Source organism: Salmo salar, chromosome 25, assembly GCF_965601325.2.
Source record: "Salmo salar chromosome 25, fSalSal1, whole genome shotgun sequence".
Lineage (NCBI taxonomy): Eukaryota > Metazoa > Chordata > Actinopteri > Salmoniformes > Salmonidae > Salmo > Salmo salar.
This window is the reverse complement of record NC_138315.1, coordinates 23,924,471-23,949,285: the sequence shown is the minus strand read 5'-3', so window position 1 is coordinate 23,949,285 and position 24,815 is coordinate 23,924,471. Positions and strand designations below refer to the sequence as shown.

At 46.3% G+C, this 24,815-nt stretch overlaps 1 protein-coding gene across 2 annotated transcripts in view; it reads right to left on the bottom strand.

Moving 5' to 3' along the window:
- The window catches only part of LOC106586423 (uncharacterized), an 80,766-nt gene that overhangs the window by 10,659 nt on the left and 45,292 nt on the right, over positions 1-24,815 (bottom strand). For both annotated transcript variants that reach the window (XM_014173658.3, XM_014173659.3), the window contains exons 2-3: positions 24,168-24,339; positions 17,952-19,882 (exon numbers count right to left, since the gene is read on the bottom strand). In XM_014173658.3, the coding sequence (XP_014029133.2) occupies positions 17,952-19,852 (1,901 nt within the window). In that variant the 5' untranslated portion in view covers positions 19,853-19,882; positions 24,168-24,339. The remainder of the gene's footprint in view (positions 1-17,951; positions 19,883-24,167; positions 24,340-24,815) is intronic.

Sequence of the window (24,815 nt, the reverse complement as noted above, 5' to 3'; positions counted from 1 at the left end):
TACATTTTATTCATTTCCGTCAATCATCAGTGTGAAAGTCATTATTTACATCATGTTTGTGTATTTCAGGGATGGGCAATTTTGACGGAACTCATGAGGGGCCGCAGTGGCTCGTGGGTCTGCGTACCCACATCCATACCCACCCCCCTCCTTGCAAGCAAAACATTTTAGCGGCCCCCCACGTGACAGTGAAGAGGGAAAAAAATATGTTTTGAAGTAAATTCCTTGCAATTCTGCCCATTTTGCCACGGGGCGTAGAGAAAATGTTGCCGTTTTAAAGCAAGTTTGCTGCAATTCTACACATTCTGCCATGGGGTGGAGAGAAAAATGTGCAGTTTTACAGCTAATTTCCTGCAATTCTACACATTTTGCCATGGGGTGGAGAGAAATGTTTGCAGTTTTTAATATGATAACTGATGATCAATGGGCCCCAGGCCGGTCGGTAATTCGAACATGGTTACTACAAGTTTAGATACGGTGCCTTCGGAAAGTATTCAGACCTTGACTTTTTCCACATTTTGTTACGTTACCGCCATATTCTAAAATAATTAAATAGTTTTTATACATTTTTTATTTATTCATCATCAATCTACACTCAGTACCCAATAATGACATAGCAAAAACAGGATTTTAGACATTTTTGCTAATTTATATATATATATAAAAATGAAATATCACATTTAAATAAGTATTCAGACCCTTTACTCAGTACTTTGTTGAAGCACCTTTGGCAGCGATACCAGCCTCGAGTCTTCTTGGATATGACGCTACAATCTTGGCACACATGTATTTGGGGAGTTTCTTCCATTCATCTCTGCAGATCCTCTCAAGCTCTGTCAGGTTGGATGGGGAACGTTGCTGCACAGGTGTTTTCAGGTCTCTCCAGGGATGTTCGATCGGGTTCAAGTCCGGGCTCTGGCTGGGACATTCAAGGACATTCAGAGACTTGTCCCAAAGCCACTCCTGCGTTGTCTTGGCTGTGTGCTTAGGGTCGTTGTCCTGTTGGAAGGTGAACCTTCGCCCCAGTCTCAGGTCCTGAGCGCTCTGGAGCAGGTTTTCATCAAGGATCTCTCTGTACTTTGCTCTGTTCATCTTTGCTTATATCCTGACTAGTCTCCCAGTCCCTGCCACTGAAAAATATCCCCACAGCATGATGCTGCCACCACCATGCTTCACTGAGGAGTGGGTCAGTCTGGCCACTCTACCATGAAACAGGTGGAGTGCTGCAGAGATGGTTGTCCTTCTGAAAGGTTCTTCCATCTCCACAGAGGAACTCTGGGATTCTTGGTCACCTCCCTGACCAAGGCCCTTCTCCCGCGATTGCTCAGTTTGGCCAGGCGGCTAGCTCTAGAAAGAGTCTTGGTGGTTCAAAACTTCTTCCATTTAAGAATGATGTAGGCCACTGTGTTCTCAGGGACAATCAAGTAATATAAACATCTCAAGGATGATCAATTGAAACAGGATGCACCTGAGCTCAATATCGAGTCTCATAACAAAGGGTTTACTGAATACTTATGTAAATTAGGTATTTCTGTTTTGCAAACAAATCTAAAAACCTGTTTTCGCTTTGTCATTATGGGGTATTGTGTGTAGATTGCTGAGTTTTTATTTTTATTTAATCCATTTTAGAATAAGGCTGTAACGTAACAAAATTTTGAAAAAGTCAAGGGGTCTGAATACTTTCCGAAGGCACTGTAGCTGGACGCGAGACTAATTTACCAATCAAAAAAATATTTGCTGACATGTGCCAATTGATTGACTGCTGATGCACAACCAAATTTCTAAATTGCGCCTTGTGTAATCTATTATTCTAATTCTCAACAGAATGTTGAGACCCCGACTGAGTCCCCCCCATTTAAAAAAAATATATATTAATATATTATTATTGGTCCACGGGCCTACAAAAGGGGGGCTGCCAGTTGCCGATCCCTGGTGTATTTGCTTTGTCTTCTCATCTCACATCACGGCCCTACACTATTTCACAAACCCTGTCTCTCTAGCCTCATTTAACCTGCTGTACTCCCATCTATCTCTGGTCTGTCATGTAGAATAACATCTACTCTGTGAATTTGCATAATTTGTCCTCTTAGTTGGTAGTTACACAACTCTGTGGTGTCCCTTTCTGAAGCCTCCCTCTCTAACTCAGAAAATCATCGCAGAAGGATTTGATGACAGGCACGAAGTTCAAAATTTAACAAACCCATCGTATTTTAACCATGCCTGACAAGAATAGACCCCTGAGAACGGTTCTCATCCGCTTCCTACGATCTACAGCCCGGGACAAGGTACGAGAGGTAGAGGAAACGGCCCATAAGGAATTTTGAGTTGAGACTGCAGGTTATCTTCTGCAGCATCAAAGACAGTTCTGTGATGATTGACTCATCGAGAAGCAACGTTACGTTCCTAGTTGCTTTGTTTTATTTTGGGATTGGTTTTCTACGTTTATTTACACTGTTTTATTGTACAGCTGGAGCATATATAATGTTATATAATGATGTTCATTAGAGTTGTCACGAGTGTTAAATGGGACACCACGCTCACAGGCTATAACTACTCAGTGCAAATATGGCTAATGGTTATGTAAACATAATCTCTTGGAATATAAATGGTTGTGGTAACCAAGAAGAGGAAAACAATTTTGACATATTTAAAATCTAAACACGCAGATATTGCGTTCATACAGGAATCACATTTAACAGATACAGAGGCACTGAAATTTAGAGTAGGCTGGGTTGCAGAAGTTTATCATAGCTCATTTAATTCCAAACAAAATGGGGTGATTATTCTGATTAACAAAATACTTAATTTCCAAATTTTGAAGCAACACTCTGATGAATTTGGCTGCCTTATCTGCATCGAGGCTCTTATAAATGGGATTAAGGTAGTGTTATGCAACATAAAACAAGGAGGACCCAGATTATGAGGTCAAATATACCGGGAAATATGGAGGGGCAGATCGTCCTTCCTGGAGACTTTAACCAAGTAATGGACAATATGATTGATAGAAGTAAATGTACAAGTAACTCCACGCCAAAGTATAGACTTGCAATACATATGCTAGTAGAAGATATGGGCCTTAGAGACATATGGAGATTAGTCCATCCTAATGATAGAGAACATACTTTTTTCTCTCACTGTCATAACACACTCCAGAATAGATTTCTTCTTGATATCTAATTTCATGGTTAATAATGTGATTGATTGCAAGATTGGGCCCATTGCCCTCACAGATCATGCTATAGTAGTGTTACATGTTGATATAAACTCCGAAAATGTGAGGAAGGATAGATTTAGACTCAACATCATTCTATTACAAGATGAGATATTTACCCAATCACAAGCAGATGATCTTAGATCCTTTTTTGAAATCAACATAGGGTCAACTGAAAAGGTTTCCACAGAATGGGAAACCTCTAAAGCATATATTAGAGGGAAAATAATAGCACATGCGTCCAAAAAGAAGAGAGAAGGGGCTGAAGCAGTACAAAGATTAGAATCTGAGATATGTGGCCTGGAAAGGGATTTGGCAAGACATTTCACAGATAGCACATTTCAAACTGCCTGCAAATATACATTTCAGTTGCACGAAATGTATAAAAAAAGGCAGAATATGCACTGTTTAGACTTAGAACCTGTTTTTATGAGGGAGGTGAGATGACAGGCAGGCTACTAGCAAGACAACAAAAAATGCAGAACACTTCTAATGTAATTCCATCAATAAAGGGCAATACGATGGTGACGTCATTGAAAGAGATAAACAGTGTGTTTCAATGATTTTATGAAAATTGATATTCATCCTGCTATTCACTGAGCAGTTAAAAAAAATATGAATAAGAAATAAAAGGAACAAGTAATTAAAGAGCAGCAGTAAAATAACAATAGCGAGACCATATACAAGGGGTACCGGTACAGAGTCAATGTGGGGGGCACCGGTTAGTCGAGGTAATTGAGGTAATATGTACATGTAGGTAGAGTTATTAAAGTGACTATGCATAGATAATAACAGAGAGTAGCAGCGGCGTAAAAGGGGGGGAAATGCAAATAGTCTGGGTAGCCATTTGATTATATGTTCAGGAGTCTTACGGCTTGGGGCTAGAAGCTGTTTTAGAAGCCTCTTGGACCTAGATTTGGTGCTCCGGTACCGCTTTCTGTGCGGTAGCAGAGAGAACAGTCTATGACTAGGGTGGCTGGAGTCTTTGAACATTTTTAGGGCCTTCCTCTGACACCACCTGGTACAAAGGTCCTGGATGGCAGGAAGCTTCTTCCCGGTGATGTACTGGGCCGTACTTCCTACCCTCTGTAGTGCCTTGCGGTTGGAGGCCGAGCAGTTGCCATACCAGGCAGTGATGCAACCAGTCAGGACGCTCTCGATGGTGCAGCTGTAGGAACCTTTTGAGGATCTAAGGACCCATGCCAAATCTTTTCAGTCTCCTGAGGGGGAATAGGTTTTGTCGTGCCCTCTTCACGACTGTCTTGGTGTGCTTGGACCATGTTGGTTTGTTGGTGATGTGGACACCAAGGAACTTGAAGCTCTCAACCTACTCCACTACAGCACCATTGATGAGAATGGGGGCGTGCTCGGTCCTCCTTTTCCTGCAGTCCACAATCATCTCCTTTGTCTTGATCACGTTGAGGGAGAGATTGTTGTCCTGGCACCACACGGCCAGGTCTCTGACCTCCTCCCTATAGGCTGTCTCGTCGTTGTCGGTGATCAGGCCTACCACTGTTGTGTCATCGGCAAACTGAATGATGGTGTTGGAGTCGTGCCTGGCCGTGCAATCATGAGTGAACAGGGAGTACAGGAGGGGACTGAGCACGCACGTGAGTGCCACGGGTCTGTTGTCATTTAGGCAGATTACCTTAGTGTTCTTGGGCACAGGGACTATGGTGGTCTGCTTAAAACATGTTGGTATCATAGACTCGGACAGGGAGAGGTTGAAAATGTCAGTGAAGACACGTGCCAGTTGGTCAGCGCATGCTCGCAGTACACGCCCTGGTAATCCATCTGGCCCTGTGGCCTGGTGAATGTTGACCTGTTTAAAGGTCTTACTCACATTGGCTGCGGAGAGCGTGATCACACAGTCGTCCAGAACAGCTGGTGCTCTCATGCATATTTCAGTGTTATTTACCTCGAAGCAAGCATAGAAGTAGTTTAGCTCGTCTGGTATGCTCATGTCACTGGGCAGCTCTCGGCTGTGCTTCCCTTTGTAGTCTGTAATGGTTCGCAATCCCTGCCACATCCGATGAGCATCGGAGCCGGTGTAGTACAATTCAATCTTAGTCCTGTATTGATGCTTGCCTGTTTGATGGTTCGTCGGAGGGCATAGCGGGATTTCTTATAAGCTTCTGGGTTAGAGTCCCGCTCCTTGAAAGCGGCAGCTCTAGCCTTTAGCTCAGTGCAGATGTTGCCTGTAATCCATGGCTTCTGGTTGGGGTATGTACGTACGGTCACTGTGGGGATGACGTCATCGATGCACTTATTGATGAAGCCAATGACTGATGTGGTGTCCTCCTCAATGCCATCGGGAAGAATCCTGGAACATGTTCCAGTCTGTGCTAGCAAAACAGTCCTGTAGCTTAGCATCTGCTTCATCTGACCACTTTTTTATTGACCGAGTCACTGGTGCTTCCTGCTTTAATTTTGCTTGTAAGCAGGAAACAGGAGGATAGAATTATGGTCAGATTTGACAAATGGAGGGCGAGGGAGAGCTTTGTACGTGTCTCTGTGTGTGGAGTAAAGTTGGTCTAGAGTTTTCTTCCCTCTGTTGTACATTTAACATGCTGATAGAAATGTGATAAAAATGGATTTAAGTTTCCCTGCATTAAAGTCCCCTGCCACTAGGAGCGCCGGCTCCTGATGAGCATTTTCCTGTTTGCTTATGGCAGAATACAGCTCTTTGAATGTGGTCTTAGTGCCAGCATCGGTCTGTGGTGGTCTGTAGACAGCTACAAAAAATACAGATGAAAACTCTCTAGGTAGATAGTGTGGTCTACAGCTTATCATGAGATACTCTACCTCCGGCGAGCAAAACCTTGAGACTTCCTTAGATATCGTGCACCAGCTGTTGTTTACTTATATACATAGTCCGCCCCCCCTTGTCTTACCAGACGCCACTGTTCTATCCTGCCAATACAGCGTATAATCTTCCAGCTCTATGTTGATAATGTCGTCGTTCAGCAACGACTCCGTGATGCATAAGGAATTATAGATTTTAATGTCCCGTTGGTAGTTTAATCTTCCTCGTAGGTCGTCGATTTTATTCTCCAATGATTGCATGTTAGCTAGTAGAACAGAAGGCAGTGGGAGTTTATTTGATCACCTACAAATTCTCAGAAGGCAGCCCGACCTCCGTCCTCTTTTTCTCCATCTTCTCTTCACGCACATGACGGGGATTTGGGCCTGTTCCCAGAAAAGCAGTATGTTGTTCACGTCAGGCTCGTTGGACTCGTTAAAGGGAAAAAAAGCTTCTGCCAGTTCGTGGTGAGTAATCGCTGTTCTGATGTCCAGAAGGAGGAGGAGGATAGAAGTCGTGGTGATTGACACTCACGTCCTGTTGTAAATCAAGAGAGAAGATCCGGAGAAGATCCAGGCCTGAGCTCTCCAAATTCACCAAAGGACTGTGCTTTGTCTCAACAGACCTTTATTTACTGCTGAAACTCTAACACGTTCAAAAGCAAATACTGGAACAATATTTCTAATGTAGAACGTGGGGAATGGTCGAAGGCGATCTACAGAACACTAATATCATTTTGTTTGTTATTTTATGATGTCATAAAAATTTTATAAAGGAAATACTGTAACTTGGAAAGTATACCCAGTACATAGATGTAGGCTGAGCATGTACTATGAAAAATTATGAAAGTGTTTTTGTTAAGAGAGGGATGTGATTTGAGAAGTTATAAGAGATAATTGTTTTCCATAACTTTGCACAGTGAGTAATCACCGCCCGAAGTGAGTTCAGGAGTTGTGCCAGCCTGCCAGAAGCGCCCCTTTTGAGCAAAAGGTGTAAATGATGGGTTACGAATTAACACAGCGTACCAGAAAAAGCATGAAGTATCTTCGAAAGTGAATTGAAGTAGGACCATCCTGTTACTCTGCTCAAACCATCGTATTACACTACTCTCATTACCCCATTCGGGAACCATCAATACAGATGGCTAGCCTATCTTCAAATAAGCATCTTCAATAGCGAATGGAAGGAAAATCAACTCTGTAGTTCTGTTCAAGACTACACGACAAGTCACCGGATACCGGACAACTATGAAGAAGGACAACAGTAGAAGAGTTGTTGGAACCATTTCGGACAATCAGTGCCTTACAAGCGTGCCGCAAAAAGGTCCAACCCCCTTTCCACGGCTGCCCCATTCACTGAGAGATCCCCGGCAAACCCAGGCATTTCACGTAAATAAATTCATGATTTCTTTCTCAAAGCGGGCGGCGGTTTGTGTGTAAAGTATATGGTTAGTGTTGGTGAGAGTAGTTTCTGAATCCGGCAATGTTAAGTGTCTCTGTCCCTCTCTCCCTCTCCATCTCTTCTTTAACAAGTATCCATGTTGTTGTCATTCCGCTAGGGACCTGTTTTCAGCGTATTCTGTCTCCAGTCAATAACCGGTGCAGAGTATGTATGTTTATCCTGTGTTCCCATTTAATTAGCTAGTAAATAAATAATTAAACCAATTTGTGTAGTACTAAATAATAAATAAGGCTCGGGTTTTTGCAGATGCAAGGAGATTACAACTATTCAGAATGGTGATATGATATGAGGTTATGATTAATAAATTGACTGTTTATAGATGTGATAGCTAAAGACCTTTTAGAGTTTAATTCGGGAGATGGTAACTCTTTAAAATAACCGCTCTCGTGGTGCCCCAGATCCTAATGAGTTAATCGTTACATGATTAATTTAATCGGGTAACAATCAAACATAGTTAGTTAATTACATAAATAACAGTCCTCAGATTAATGTTAAAGTCAAGTCACAGAATATTCCAGACCGGTATTTTAAACAATATGACAAATTAACAAAATACTTTTTGTGGGATAGGAAAAAACCAAGGATTAATATAAAGAAGATGTGCTCACCAAAGGATGCATGAGACTTGGCTTTACCATATGTTAAATTGTACAATTTATCATTTGAAATGGCTAAATTGGAAAAGCATTGGGGAAAAAGGGATGCTGGCTTGGATTGGATAACAATAGAGTGTGAACTAAGTTATATTTTCACCCCTGTTGATACTCTGTCACATAGTCTTATAGGGGACAGGTTTGTTGAAACTCCCTACCCAATTTTGTTACACTCAAAAGAGGTGTGGAGAACAGAACACAAGATATGTGGAATTTCACATCTATAACAAGGATACTCATCATTGTGGCACAATCCTAGGCTACGGATAGGAAAGAAGTCTGTGTACTGGAAGCTTTGGCTAATGAAAGGAATTCATACTATAGGTGATCTGTACAATGAAGATGTTTTAATGTCATACTCAGATTTGGTACAAAAATGTGATGTAGGAGACAAGGGACATTTCTGGAAATCTTTACAATTGAGAGAATGTTTGTTAACCGGCTGTCAACAACATCCAGGAAAGAACCCAATAGCAGAGTATTTGGAATTTGTCACGTCCTGGCCAGTATAAGGGTTAATTGTTAATATAGTTTGGTCAGGACGTGGCAGAGGGTATTTGGTTTATGTGGTTCGGGGTGGCGTTTTTTCTAAAAGGGCATTTGATTTATGTATTCCGGGGTTTTTGGGCACTGTTCCTTGTTTATGTAATTCTATGTTTAGTCTAGGTAATCTGTTTCTATGTTGAGTTAATTGGGGTGGACTTCCAATTGAAGGCAGCTGTGTGGTGTTGCCTTTGATTGGAAGTCCTATATTAGTTGGGTATGTTTGCCTGTGTATTTGTGGGAGATTGTTTCTTGTTTAGCGTGAGTGAGCATAACAGGACTGGCTGTAAATCGTGAGTTCGTTTTGTTATTTTTGTATGTTCGTTTTTGAGTTTATTAAATGTTCAATCTTAAAATCTCAACTCTGCTGCATATTGGTCTTCATTTTCTGACGATGATTTCGCCATATCGTCTGACGACGAAGAAATCCCTGACAGAATTACCCAAACATAAAGCAGACTTTTCTTCCTCAATATTTAGTCATCTGCAGAGTAAAGACTGTGAAAACATCAGAACAATATGGCAAATTGACCTTAAGTGTGAAATTGAGGATGATACCTGGTTGAAGATCTTGTCCAACTCAGGGAGTGTCACGTCCTGGCCAGTATAAGGGTTAATTGTTATTGTAGTTTGGTCAGGACGTGGCAGAGGGTATTTGTTTTATGTGGTTCGGGGTGGTGTGTTAGTTAGGAGGGCGTTTGATTTATTATTTCTGGGTTTTGAGTTATGGTCTATGTTTATGTATTTCTATGTGTAGTCTAGTGAGTGTGTTTCTATGAGTTAATTGGGGGGGACTTCCAATTGAAGGCAGCTGTTTGGTGTTGCCTTTGATTGGAAGTCTCTTATTAGTTGGGTGTGTTTGTCTTGTATTTTGTGGGAGATTGTTTTTGCATTGTGTGTTTTTTGTCAGCCTGCAAAACTGTCATTTGTCGTGCTTATTATTTTCTTGTTTTTCCCGTGTTCAACATTTGTTAATAAATTCAGAAAATGAACACCAACTCTGCTGCATATTGGTCCACCTTTTCGGACGACGATTTCGCTATATCGTCCTCCGACGAAGAAAGCCGTGACAGGGAGGAACATAAGGGAAGCCAGGGGGAAACTTACTCAATATATGATACTACATGGGTTTTATTGGACTCCAACAAGGCTTCATAAGATGTGGCTGACCAACAGTTCTTTGTATTGGAAATGCCAAAAAGACACTGGGACATTTTTACACGCAACATTAGTGCTACCTTTTTGGAAGGATGTTTTGAAATAGCTGGAGGAATGGTTGGGGTTAACAATTCCAGTTTCACCGAGAATATGTCTTAGGCGATAGAACAGAGTTACCTAATGTAACAAATGAGGAATTTGCACTGATCACTGTGGTATGGTTACAGCAGCTACAGTATGGTTCATGCCACTCCTACTCTGAAACAGTGGATAGAATCAATGTTGGAGGTAGCATTTTATGAACAAATACTTGCTAGGATCACTGGTAGAAACGACAATTCTAGAAGCTGGATGCGTTTTATGTCATGTTTCTAAGACTGAGAGGAGATGAATTATGCTTGTGAACCCATTTAGTTCAGTGTTGTAGCTTGTGAGATACTGTTTGACTGTTTGCTATGTTGGAGGATATGTCTGGATGTCATGATCAATGTTTTTATGCTTTACACTGTTTTTGTATTTGTTTGTTTGTAGAAAAAAAGAAAATACATTAAAAAAATAGCCAATTTATGCTTGATCCAAAAATGTGGTTGAAGGCTTCGTATGAAGAGTGTGATGCAATCGTGGAGCCTCCGGAGGTACGCAGAGGCCAAATCAAGCTCTGTACCGCATCACGGTGTGCCTTTCAAATGTTGTAGCTCCACATTGACATGATTGGTTGACGGTAGGTGGGGGCGGTACATCCGATACAAACACACTTCCTTGACAACTTCCTTCACAATAGCTCTGCTCTGCTAAGCGCAATAAGTATGAAAGCCCTGACGTCAGAGGCTGCATCGCAGTTAATACTGTACGGCCACTTCAGACTTAAGATTGACCATACAGAGCCTTTAATATGCGCTCCTCCGGCGCGCAGGCAAAATAGATCATGCTGCAGGTAGGATTGAGAAAAAAATACATGTTTAGAACTGGTAATTGATCGCATGGTGCAAGAATGAATGCAGTTAATTGATTATTGAACGTTATGACGGACATAGCTTTGTAGAGCCAAAACATACACAACCTCTGCTCAACAAACTCGAACTCGAGAACGAACCATTTGGGGTGCTGCAGTTTGCGATTAATATTGTGCTTATCAATCACCCTCACTCACGGCAGTCAAGCAATGCATTCCGCCAAGAGTCGTTCACAATCTAGTCCGGTTGCAGCCACAACTAGACCTTGTTTCAAATGTACCAAGAAATAATTGTATCTGTATGCCTCGTAATGAACAAATGTACATTGTTTAAAGCACTCGTTTACAAGTCTCAGATTCAAATAACAGCTCCAATAAGCCCCTTAAAGCCAATGTATGGAGGGGGTGACACAATAGCGGAGCCTCCGGAGGTATGCAGAGGTCAAAATGAGCTCCGTACTTTGAACATGCCGCGCCTTTTATGTTGAATGAGGTGAACGAGAGGCTTGTAGAATCATGACTGTTTTGAGTTTTCAGTTCATTGTTCGCCGGTAGGGGGTCCTGCGTGCTCTGGGCATTACTGTCTCAAATGAATGAAATAAGTCGAAGGATTCGTTCTTTTGACTGAACGACTTGAAAAGATCAGAGTCAGTAAAAAAAGCCGAACTTCCCATCAGTAACACACACCGGCGCACGCACACACACGCACGCGCGCACACACACACCAACTGACCTACACACTAGCAACACTCACTAGCATTTGCTAAGGTTTTGAAATCTTTAAAATGCAACAAAGCAAACTCTTTGGTGCCATGGGCATAAAATGAATAATTAATATGGCCCTTCTTTAGAGCTATGTCCCAAATGGCACCCTATTCCCTATATAGCACCCTATTCCCATATGGTTCTGGTCAAAAGTAGTGCACTATGTAGGGCAGGGGTCCCCAATTACATTATACATAGTTACAAATAATTTGTACAGTGCAAACTGACCTCAAGAATCCAAAACAGATATAGTATTTGAAATTTCAAACGTTGATTACATTGGAATATCATCACATATGCCTCTGTTTATGTGTGGAAATTTGTGAGAGCAGATTTCCTAAATTAAAATAACTTTGAGATGATTTCCTGGTGATTTTACAGTCTTTTCTGTGCCCAATAAAATCACCTGTGTGCTAAATTTGGCATGCGGGCCGCCTATTAGGGAACCCTGATGTAGGGAATATTGCCAGAAAGAGGCAATAAAACCAGAGGCTGGTGCGTATCCTTCCTTCCAGCTGGAATAACTTTCATTAAAACCTTTCCTTCCAAATATTACCTGTCAGGCTGTAGATGATTCATGTGGGGTAATAACCTGAAACGTAATTTATTAGCTCATGGACTGTGTATGATATATCACCTCTCTCTGCCTGCGGTACACTGTGATATTAAAATTAGTATATAGTCGCTCCAGCTATATGATGTTTGTTCATAAGGAATCCATACTGTATATTCTAAACATGGATGGTGACTCTGTAATCTATCTGTTAATGTCTTTAAATATTAAAGGCCATGAAAAAAACAACACACCAAAACCTAACCTGTGTATTTGTCATGAGGAGAGAGCAAGGGCAACCACATCTTAATGCACACTAAGCACACCCAAGAGCACTGTTCTAGAACTTCCCACTGTTAATAGATTCCTGCTCCACCATCCCATCAGGTGTAAATTCCAGTATTGTAATTGCCTGGTGAAAAACCCATCAGACTAGCCACAGTTCGATAACCATGGTGATCGTAAGTCTGTATGGGACACAGACAAGCGCTAACACAAGACTTGTTTAATGGAGCCGAGAGAAACAGAGTCGTTAAAACTAGACCCTCGGGGTGCACGTATAACAATAGAAAATGATTCATTTTGAATTACCAACTTTATACTATTACAATATTCACAAAGATCACGGCTTTGTAACGGAGGTCATATTAAAACCCATTAAGAATACATTTTGTGTTAGAATATGAACATACTGTATATTAGTAAAATTGCCTACATACATGTATTAATACACTTGGTAAAAGCTACCTCAAAAATTCTAGCAATTCCTAAGCATGGGGATGAAAAACTATTAAACCTCCCCCGGTCCCTTGTCCTCCGGTCCCTATGTCCCATGTCCAACGTGTGAGGAGTGTAAAATTTGAATGTACAGTACATCACATAGCTTTCCTATCTGGTGAACACACCACCTATATAATATATCTTCTGTGGTATCATGCAGTTCAGTCCGCAGTCTGTATCATCCATCACCCCATAGCACTGTCTGAGAGAGGTGAGGGACACAGTGATATATATGGGTGGGAACAAGCACAGAGGAGCACCCTGACTTTGACTGTCAGGGAGAGAGCCATTTATGACATGAGAGACAGAAGAATACAAGGCTATCCATTTCTCTCATAGTCACCACTGACACTTACAGTCCTATAACTCTTCTTCTCTAGTCCACTGCATCTTGTCCTGAGACATGGTTGTAGAATCCTATCCCAGTGAGCAAAACTGGTCGAAAATATGTCATTTAAACAATTTTTGCCAATGAAATGAGGTGTTTTCAACCAGTAATGTTCACTGGGTATGGCTGTTAGATACCATAGGAGTCTACAGCCATGTCTGAGGCTACATGTGCCTGTCTGAGTCTAATGTTGTGTGCTGGCCTGGGTGATGCCAGGTTGTAAGCCTATGAACAATGCCAAAGCAGGCTTTATGTCTCTCCTTGATTTGCCGAACCACACCAGACTGAAGTCTTCATCTGTTTAGCAAGCAGTATCACGTTTCAGGTAAGACCCAAGTGCAGACTGTGTTTAAGTAACAATGTTTATTACAACAACAGGGGCAGGAAAACAACAGGTCAAGGCAGGCAGGGGTCGGTAATCCAGAGTAGGGGCAAAGGCCCCAGACGGCAGGAAGGCTCAGGGTCAAGGGCAGGCAGAGTGGTCAGGCAGGCAGGCTCAGAGTCAGGACAGGCAAAACCAGGAGGGCGAGAAAAGAGAGACTGGTGAAAAGCAGGAGCTGAGAAACAAACCGCTGGTTGACTTGACAAACAAGACGAACTGGCAACAGACAAACAGAGAACACAGGTATAAGTACCCAGGGGATAATGGGGTAGATGGGCGACACCTGGAGGGGGTGGAGATAAGCACAACGAGAGGTGAAACAGATCAGGGCATGACAAACAGTGTGCCAAACCAGCTGCCACAGTGAGAGGAGGGGAAGTGTGGAGCTGCCAATCAGAGGTGCCAATCAGCTGGCTGTCCTGTGAGGTGAGTATATGGATCAGACCTGGGTTCAAATGGTATTTAGTCGTCCTTGTTGGAACTACCCTAGCGCAATGGAAACAATGGAATAGTCCAAAAGTGCATACCCTATCCATCAGGCTGAAGACAAACCCTTAAAGTATGTGAAAGATTACAGATCCTATTTGAACCCACGTAGGTCTGCTATGGAGATGATGTGTCAGACTGGAAATGGGAGACCCTGGCACAGCCACAACAGTCTCCTCTGGTAGCCAAACCTGTCTGCTCCAACAACTGTTCACAATAAGCTGTGATTAATCAATACCAACACTAACACTAATGTCGCCCCTGCAGAAAAACACTACAGCACACTACAGCACACCCCAGCATGATGTGGGCCCAATGCGGGCTAAAATATTGGCCCTATGTAGGCTGCCAACATTGGGCCAATGAGCCTATGCTCATCAACTCCACGGCATTTGCCCAGTGTGGCCAGCCCATATCTGGTGAAGGCAGCACTCACTTTGTCTGAAATATGCCCATCTTTTCCGAGCAAACATGCCCACATTGGCACGATGTGAGCCCAATGTGGGCTAAAATATTGGCCCCATGTAGGCTGCCCACATTGGGACGATGCGCTTTTTCTATTTAATAGGAATTCATTTAATACATTTATTACAATTTAATTCAATGCATAAATTGCATTATTTTCAAGCCTTAAAGGTATCAAGGGAACATAATAGATCGTATCAGAAAGACAACAAAGTTGTTACTATCATACAGATATACTGAACAAAAATATAAACGCAACATGTAAAGTGTTGGTCCCATGTTTCATGAGCTGAAATAAAAGATCCCGGAAATGTTCCATACGCACAAAAAGCTTATTTCTCTCCAATTTTGTGCACAAATTTGTTTACATCCATGTCAGTGAGCATTTCTCCTTTGCCAAGATAATCCATCCACCTGACAGGTGTGGCATATCAAGAAGCTGATTAAACAGCATGATCATTTCACAGGAGCACCTTGTGCTGGGGACAATTATAGGCCACTGTAAAATGTGCAGTTTGGTGACACAACACAATGCCACAGATGTCTCAAGTTTTGAGGGAGCGTGCAGTTGGCATGCTGACGGCAGGAATGTCCACCAGAGCTGTTGCCAGATAATTTAATGTTAATTTCTCTACCATAAGTCGCCTCCAACATCGTTCTAGAGAATTTGGCTGTACGTTCAACCGGCCTCATAACCGCTGACCATGTGTAACCACGCCAGCCCAGGACCTCCACATTCGGCTTCTTCACCTGTGGAATCGTCTGAGACCAGCCACCCGGACAGCTGATGATACTGAGGAGTATTTCTGTCTGTAATAAAGCTATTGGGGAAAAACTCATTCTGATTGACTGGGCCTATGTCCTCCCTGGCCCACCCATGGCTGCACCTCTGCCCAGTCATGTGAAATCTATAGATTAGGGCCTAATGAATTTATTTCAATTGACTGATTTCCTTATACGAACTGTAACTCAGTAAAATCATTGAAATTGTTGCATGTTGTGTTAATATTTCTGTTCAGTATATTTTTTACAAGAGAAAATGTTAAGTTTCTCACATATCACATGCACTTATTTATGTATTTTTAAAGACTTTATCATTGGCAGTGTACAAGATAAAGAAAAATTGGGCATCACACAACAGAACACTTAAACAGTTAGAGCAAACTCAATAACGGTTGTACAAAAAGAACTGTGTGCAAACCACACTCCCAAATATTCTAATGAGCCCCCGCCTCTAGCTGGGCTTGGTGTGGGCTAGCCCCTGTTGGGATAGTGTGGGCTAGCCCCTGGTGGGATGGGGTGGGCTAGCCTGTGTTGGGCTGGTGTGGGCTAGCCCCTGTTGGGATGGGGTGGGCTAGCCTGTGTTGGGCTGGTGTGGGCTAGCCCCTGTTGGGATGGGGTGGGCTAGCTCCTGTTGGGCTGGGGTAGGCTAGCCCCTGTTGGGATGGGGTGGGCTAGCCCCTGTTGGGATGGTGTGGGCTAGCCCCTGTTGGGCTGGTGTGGGCTAGCCCCTGTTGGGCTGGTGTGGGCTAGCCTGTGTTGGGCTGGTGTGGGCTAGCCCCTGTTGGGATGGGGTGGGCTAGCCCCTGTTGGGCTGGTGTGGGTTAGCCCCTGTTGGGATGGGGTGGGCTAGCCTGTGTTGGGCTGGTGTGGGCTAGCCCCTGTTGGGATAGGGTGGGCTAGCCCCTGTTGCGATGGTGTGGGCTAGCCTGTGTTGGGCTGGTGTGGGCTAGCCCCTGCTGGGATGGGGTGGGCTAGCCTGTGTTGGGCTGGGGTGGGCTAGCCCCTTTTGGGATGGGGTGGGCTAGCCCCTGTTGGGATGGGGTGGGCTAGCCTGTGTCGGGCTGGTGTGGGCTAGCCCCTGTTGGGATGGGGTGGGCTAGCCTGTGTTGGGATGGGGTGGGCTTGCCTGTGTTGGGCTGGTGTGGGCTAGCCCCTGTTGGGATGGGGTGGGCTAGCCTGTGTTGGGATGGGGTGGGCTAGCCTGTGTTGGGCTGGTGTGGGCTAGCCCCTGTTGGGATGGGGTGGGCTAGCCTGTGTTGGGCTGGTGTGGGCTAGCCCCTGTTGGGATGGTGTGGGCTAGCCCCTGTTGGGATGGTGTGGGCTAGCCTGTGTTGGGCTGGTGTGGGCTAGCCCCTGTTGGGATGGGGTGGGCTAGCCTGTGTTGGGCTGGTGTGGGCTAGCCCCTGTTGGGATGGGGTGGGCTAGCCTGTGTTGGGCTGGTGTGAGCTAGCCTGTTTTGGGCTGGTGTGGGCTAGCCCGTGTCGGGCTGGTGTGGGCTAGCCCGTGTTGGGCTGGTGTGGGCTAGCCCGTGTTGGGCTGGTGTGGGCTAGCCCCTGTTGGGATGGGGTGGGCTAGCCTGTGTTGGGATGGTGTGGGCTAGCCTGTGTTGGGCTGGTGTGAGCTAGCCTGTTTTGGGATGGTGTGGGCTAGCCTGTGTTGGGCTGGTGTGGGCAAGCCTGTGTTGGGCTGGTGTGAGCTAGCCTGTTTTGGGCTGGTGTGGGCTAGCCCGTGTCGGGCTGGTGTGGGCTAGCCCCTGTTGGGCTGGTGTGGGCTAGCCCGTGTTGGGCTGGTGTGGGCTAGCCCCTGTTGGGATGGGGTGGGCTAGCCTGTGTTGGGCTGGTGTGGGCTAGCCCGTGTTGGGCTGGTGTGGGCTAGCCCCTGTTGGGATGGGGTGGGCTAACCTGTGTTGGGCTGGTGTGGGCTAGCCTGTGTTGGGCTGGTGTGGGCTAGCCCGTGTCGGGCTGGGGTGGGCTAGCCTGTGTTGGGATGGGGTGGGCTAGCCCCTGTTGGGATGGTGTGGGCTAGCCTGTGTTGGGCTGGTGTGGGCTAGCCTGTGTTGGGCTGGTGTGGGCTAGCCCCTGTTGGGATGGGGTGGGCTACCCCGTGTCGGGCTGGTGTGGGCTAGCCCGTGTTGGGCTCTGATGTGGGCTTGTTGTGGGCTAACCCGTGCCCACCTTACCCACCGAATACCCACATGGGCCAATGGGGTCATGTTTGCTGGGACCCATGCGATTCAATTTAGCCATCAAAGAGCTTTACAAGATTTCAAAACAAGCTTTTTGTCAAAAGTGTGTTCATCTTAAATGAAGACTACACAGATTGACAAACTACTAAATAAATGGGTTTTCTAGTTAATGATTTCTTTACATGGCTAAGGTCCAATTGCATTTCATTTAGAATTGTACCTTTCATCTGAGTATGCATATAACGTCCACAAAGTAGTGCAAGATAACGAGTCAAACTGAGATAGATAAACAGCTCATTACTGTACAATATTGTGCAATACTGAAGCCCATTGATGATCGTATTGACCATGACATCTAGCCCTAACTCTACCTTCTTACTAACCTCTTCTTGATGAGGTCCAGGGCTGATCCGATAAAGCCATCCTTCATCTTGTAGATCTTGGCTCCGTAGCTGGAGAGGTCAGTCCTGTCGAGGAGCAGGGCTGGGCAGCAGCTGGAGGGGCCCTCAGCACTCTCCCTGCGTGGAGGAGGGAAGGGGACTGAGGAGGGCCTCGGCACACTGAGCTCCACACTGGGCCTGCTGACTTGGGCCTGGGTATGGTCCATGGTCCCCTCCCCCTGTGTCTGACTGGAGGGCTGGAGGGGAGAGCGAGGAGTAGGGCCGGTACATATAGCCATGGTAGAGACTGTGGTCTGGATGCTGGTTGTTGGATGGGGAGTGGGTCCGGTAAAGATGGGAGTGGCTGAGTTGGTAGCACTGGCTGTGGGAGCTGGCGCAACCACCATCACCCTCTCCTCTGCTCTTAAGTCTGGATGACAGGGTGGTGGTGGGGGAACCCCAGGGGAGCTGTCACTCTGCCTGGCCTCTCCACTGCTTGTCCCCTCCCCGCTCCCCATCTCTTCCATCTCTCCACTGCCTATCCTCTCATTGCTCTCCCTCTCCTCCTTCAGTCCCACAGTGGGAGACTGAGAGTCTCTCTGTCCCAATAGAGCTGTCTGAGTCTTACAGTCTCTGCCCATCCCTGGGGTCTGACTGCCAGTACCAGGCTCTGGCTGTTGGTTTATTGAAGCTGTTACTGTAGTGACATTACCCTGGCTCTCTGTCTGTCCACCCTCTCCCTCTCTCTGCCTCATCCTCTTAAACTCCTCAAAGGTGGGGATGTGCAGGCGGCCCATGGGGGGTTTCTTGTGTTCGGCTATTATCTCTGCACAACTCCCAGCGACAGAGATGGACTCAGTGGTGTAGGACTTGGTCATGTCTGGGGTCTGCGGGGTATCAGGGGAGGCATGGAGGGCCAGGTTCGGGGTGCTGTTCTGCCGGCGGAGCTGCAGGCGTCTCAGAACCTCTTTCTTGATTTCCTCAGGGCTGGTGATGCGCCGGACACACAGGGGTTTCCCAACGTACCCCTGGTAGGGCGATGAGTGCCTCTCTGAGCACCCCCCCAGGATGGGAGTGGTACTGCCTCGGGTTATCTGCGGTCGAAGAGGCTTTAGGGGTTCTGCCGCTGCCCGGGCACTCTGGAGGCGGAGCTTCTCCCTTAACCCCTTCCTGGCGGTGGTGGTAGCATTCACCCCCCAGTCATCCACGCCGGGGAACAGCCACTGGGGGAAGAGGGGCAGCTCCTTCCTCCCCAGACCCCCCAGACCTCCCCTCAGACGAGCATTGGGGTAGAAGGCAAGGGTCTCAGGACTGTAGCCCTGGGGCCCTGTCCCCACCGGGGACCCATCGTACCAGTGGCTGGTGGCAGTGCAGCGGAAGATGAACTCACTGTCCATGCTGCCCCTGTGGGGGGCGCTATAGGGGGAAGAGTAGAGGCCTGGTTCAGACACAGAATTACTCCAGTTCAGGTTCTCCATGCTGCGGTAGAGTCTAGTGCCGCTGTCTGGGTTAGTGTTCACACAGGGCCCTGCGTGGTCCGGCTCCAGGCCTAACCCTGACCCTAACCCCAGCCCAGAGTCAGGCCCCCTGGGTGGGTGCTGCACACTGTTGGTGGAGCAGTAACGGAGGCCAAGATTAGTCAACAGGGCACTGCTGTTACACCGGGGCATGACGGGGCACTGGCCTGGGTAAGGAGGGTAGGGGGGTACGCTGTGGCCTCTGAAGCCAGAAAGGGGTTGGGGAAGGGGCAGGTCGGTGAGGCTGAGGCAGGGCTCCAGGTCCATGGTGAGTCCAGCGGTGCAGGTGTAGCCCGCAGGGCCGTGGCCGGGGGAGCAGCCCGCTGAGGGGTAATCACATGGCGGAGGGGCCTTCACGTCCGGCATGGCAGCAGTATGAGCCACCATACTGCAGAGAGAGGCTCTGGGAAACTTGCCCTAAAGGACAGAGAGGAGACACAGGGGAATGAGCTGGGAGATGTACGTACGCACGCACATACATACATACGCATGCACACACACACACACACACACACGCACACGCACGCACACGTACACGTACACACACACACACACACACACACACACACACACACACACACACACACACAGTGCCACAGTGCATATATGCGTGAGCTGTACTAACACATTTCAGGAATTTCATTTGAAGGACAGACACTGAGGGTTGTTGAGATAATCCTTGAAATAGCAAATACATTCCATACTGTACATACAGCAAATGTTATGAATGAGATAAAAATTATTTTCAAAAACATTTTGACCTTAGCGTGATGGTTGAGCTTATGTGAAATGTTGATCAGTGTTGTGTTCGAGACCACCTATAGGGAGACTGGTTCAAGACCAAGACTGGAGCAAATCGAGTCCGAGTCAAAACCAAGACCAGAGAGGGGGTGAGACTGAGTCAAAACCAAGACCAGAGAGGGGTGAGACCGAGTCAAGACCGAGACCGGGAGGGGGTGAGACCGAGTCAAGACCGAGACCGGGAGGGGGTGAGACCGAGTCAAGACTGAGACCGGGATGGGGTGAGACTGAATCAAGACCGAGACCGGGAGGGGGTGAGACCGAGTCAAGACTGAGACCGGGATGGGGTGAGACCGAGTCAAGACTGAGACCGGGAGGGGGTGAGACCGAGTCAAGACCGAGACCAGGAGGGGGGTGAGATTGAGTCAAGACTGAGACCGGGAGGGGGTGAGACTGAGTCAAGACCGAGACCAGGAGAGGGGGTGAGACCGAGTCAAGACTGAGACCGGGATGGGGTGAGACCGAGTCAAGACTGAGACCGGGAGGGGGTGAGATTGAGTCAAGACCGAGACCAGGAGAGGGGGTGAGACCGAGTCAAGACTGAGACCGGGAGAGGGGGTGAGATTGAGTCAAGACCGAGACCAGGAGAGGGGGTGAGATTGAGTCAAGACCAAGACCAGGAGGGGGGTGAGATTGAGTCAAGACCGAGACCAGGAGGGGGGTGAGACTGAGTCAAGACCGAGACCAGGAGGGGGGTGAGACTGAGTCAAGACCGAGACCGGGAGGGGGGTGAGATTGAGTCAAGACTGAGACCGGGAGGGGGTGAGACTGAGTCAAGACCGAGACCAGGAGAGGGGGTGAGATTGAGTCAAGACCGAGACCAGGAGGGGGTGAGACTGAGTCAAGACCGAGACCAGGAGGGGGGTGAGACTGAGTCAAGACCGAGACCAGGAGGGGGGTGAGACTGAGTCAAGACCAAGACCAGGAGAGGGGGTGAGACTGAGACCAAGACCGGAGAGGGGGTGAGACCGAGACCAAGACCGGAGAGGGGGTGAGACCGAGTCAAGACCGGAGAGGGGGTGAGACCGAGTCAAGACCGGAGAGGGGGTGAGACCGAGACCAAGACCGGAGAGGGGGTGAGACCGAGTCAAGACCGGAGAGGGGGTGAGACCGAGACCAAGACCGGAGAGGGGGTGAGACCGAGTCAAGACTGAGACCGGGAGGGGGGTGAGACCGAGTCAAGACCGGAGAGGGGGTGAGACCGAGACCAAGACCGAGACCGGGAGGGGGGTGAGACCGAGACCGGGAGGGGGGTGAGGGGTCCGAGACCGAGTCAAGACCGAGACCGGGAGGGGGGTGAGGGTTCCGAGACCGAGTCAAGACCGAGACCAGAAAAATGCAAGTCCAATTCAAGACCATGATTGTAATTGTGTCAAATCGCCACCATAATTAAAGTTCAAAATGTCCAGTATTTCTGTGTTGATAAGTCAGAACAACATATGGATTCTTTAGACAGCCAGAATGCTGAGAGATATAGAGAGACACTCTACTAATGATCACTAACCCAAACAGGTCTATACTAGAAAACAATACTAAATATGTTACAACTTCCCCAGTCTCCACTTACTAATAGTGAGCGTTCAACTTTCAAACAACTTCCCTCACTCTTCCCTACCAGCCAATCAAGGAAATTCTTATGCTCAGACTGAATGGGAGCTGATGATGAGTTTTTCACTCCGCTGGTCTCAGCTGGTCTAGCAAAGAAATGATGAGTCCTCATTGTCAGAGACCCTCAATCTGTGGTCTGGAGACAGGAATCGAGTACTACAACACTGATGTTGATACTGTGGTTTTGGCCATGTGGATAACCACTGTCCCCTCCTCCAAACAAGTGGTTCCTTCCCTTAACTTGAATAATCACATTCATTTCAAAAAATGACATCGCTCCGCAGCAATTAATAAAAGAAGGGGTTTATTTCCCTCTCTCTCTATCCGCTTGGGCCATGACGAAAAACGAGAGGAAAATAAAACATGAAGCTGAACGGACAGTAATAAAGACTGCCACTTTGCAGTTATCCTTCGGCACTCATTCTACAAATCAGAGAGGAGCAGTGGATTAGGAGGAGAAGAGAGAGGGAGAGGGCAAGAGAGAGAGAGGAAAGAGAAGACAAAGACAGAGAGGAGAGGAGAGGGAAAGAGAAGGAGAGACAGGGAGAGAGAGAGAAAGAGAGAAAGAAAGAGAGAGAAGAGAAAGAATGAAAGAGAGAGAGAAGAGAAAGAATGAAAGAGAGAGAGAAGAGAAAGAATGAAAGAGAGCAATAGTGCTGCGTAGTGGACTAACTCCTCTATCGCTGTAATTAGTACAAATTGCATGGCTGGGGGCCAGGACAGGGCCATCCATATAGCTAGCTAGCTACCTCTCTGTAATCTTCAGCACGAATTAGGGTCAAAAGACAGACAGCACTTAGTTATAAAACAGGGCTGCGTTAGGCAGAATCATCATCCCTCATCCCTCCCTGATGCATAGATGAATGCAATAAGATGAGGTTTATTTGCCAATGCACCCCTCCCCTCTTACCAGCTGGCTCTATGGCGCTAGAGAAAAACAATAGCTTAGTTTGACGGTAGATAATAAGTATATTAATATTCTTAACATGCTGGAGGTAAAAGAACGATATTCAGGTTTAATTTAAAACTCTGTTGGGCTGGATTGAATGAGCTGCGTGCCTTGACAAAGGCTCTGGTATTTATCTCTGCATCTAAATGTACGCAGGCAAGTGGATCCTTTCAGCGCTGGAGGTTGTCGTTGTCAATCATTCTTGTGAAAGCCCTTTCTGCCCCGGGTTGTGTTCTCGCATGTGTGTATCTCTCGCTTTTCTTCGAAAAAAAGTACTGATGTGAATATACAGACTTCATTTAGGAGCGTGTCTGATAAGCGTGTGCGAGGTGTGTGTGTGTGTGTGTGTGTACGTGTGTGTGTACATGCGTGGCGTACGTGTGTGTGAGAACCAATGTCTCTGAATCTTCTCTCCCTTTCTGATTGAATTACAGCTAATCTAAAGGCACACAGTGAGGCAGGCTTTATTAGGGCCTCGACTTTCCCTGCTCTCTCTGCTCCTACTGTCACTGCCACTAACCAGGGTGTATTTCATCTCCTCTGGCTCCATAGTAAATCAGTCATACTGATCCTCTGTGAGGAGAAGAGGGACCCAGTTAATAAGAGAGGAGAGGAGCTAGTCCGTAAATGATATGGGAAAGTGTTGTTTTTTCTGGAAGGTGACTTCCTTTCAGTGATGGTTGAAGTAATTCTCCAAATACTACTGAGTCACACCAAGTTTCACGTTTTATTAGTCGTATGTCATAATATCAGGTCAAGATAGTCATTGATTTCTTCTTAGCACTCCTTAGTGTGTGTGTGTGTGTATGTGTGTGTGTGTGTGTGTGTGTGTGTGTGTGTGTGTGTGTGTGTGTTGAATCACCTAGATGAGTCAGTGTGTGTGTGTGTGTGTGTGTGTGTGTGTGTGTGTGTGTGTGTGTGTGTGGTGTGTGTGTGTGTTGAATCACCTAGATGAGTCAGTGTGTGTGTGTGTGTGTGTGTGTGTGTGTGTGTGTGTGTGTGTGTGTGTGTGTGTGTATGTGTGTGTGTGTGTGTGTGTGTGTGTGTGTATGTGTGTGTGTGTATGATCACCTAGATGAGTCAGTGTGTGTGTGTGTGTGTGTGTGTGTGTGTGTGTGTGTGTGTGTGTGTGTGTGTGTGTGTGTGTGTGTGTGTGTGTGTGTGTGTGTGTGTGTGTGTGTGTGTGTATGTGTGTGTGTATGATCACCTAGATGAGTCAGTGTGTGTGTCTAGCTCTCAGGAGGTTACACAACAACCTCAAGCATCATATTCCAGTGATCTATCATGTTGGTAACCCAATCCTCTGATCACCACCCGTTAAGCCCAGTAGCAGTCTAAACTTACCCCATTTGAATCAAATCTCGGTGGCCTTGTTCTCCTTCAGTTTAGCCTCCTGGTCATTGGCTCCATCCCAAACACACAGCCTCTTTGGTTTCTTCACAGCCTGTCTTCAGTGAAGAACAACAGTGTGTCTAGTCTAGAGATTACAGCATCCAGATACCCAGACAGTCCTGGCCTGGAGCAAGAAGAGAGAGATACAATTCCATCAACAAGTGGACTCAATAGAGTCAAATAAACAAACCAGCAGAGACAGCTGAAACGAGTATTTCTGTCTTCTATGAGGTAGTGATGGGGGAATAAATGTATAGTTACATATTGGGATATTATTTTTGATGATATATCGTATCGTATAATTTTGACAGTATCACAATCTTATTTTTGCGCTGGTTGGCTGTACCTGAACCAAAACTCTGAAACAAAACTATTTTTCCTTCATAGCTTGTTCTCCACCTTCTTTTTCAATAGGAAGCCAATTTGTTTTCAGCAATCGTGAGAATCACAATAAATATTGTATCGGCATCTAAGTGTCATGATAAAATCATACCGTGAGGTCCCTGGCAATTCCCAGCCAAAGGGGGTGGGGGAGAGAGAGAGAGAGAGAGAGAGAGAGAGAGAGAGAGAGAGAGAGAGAGAGAGAGAGATACTTCTAGA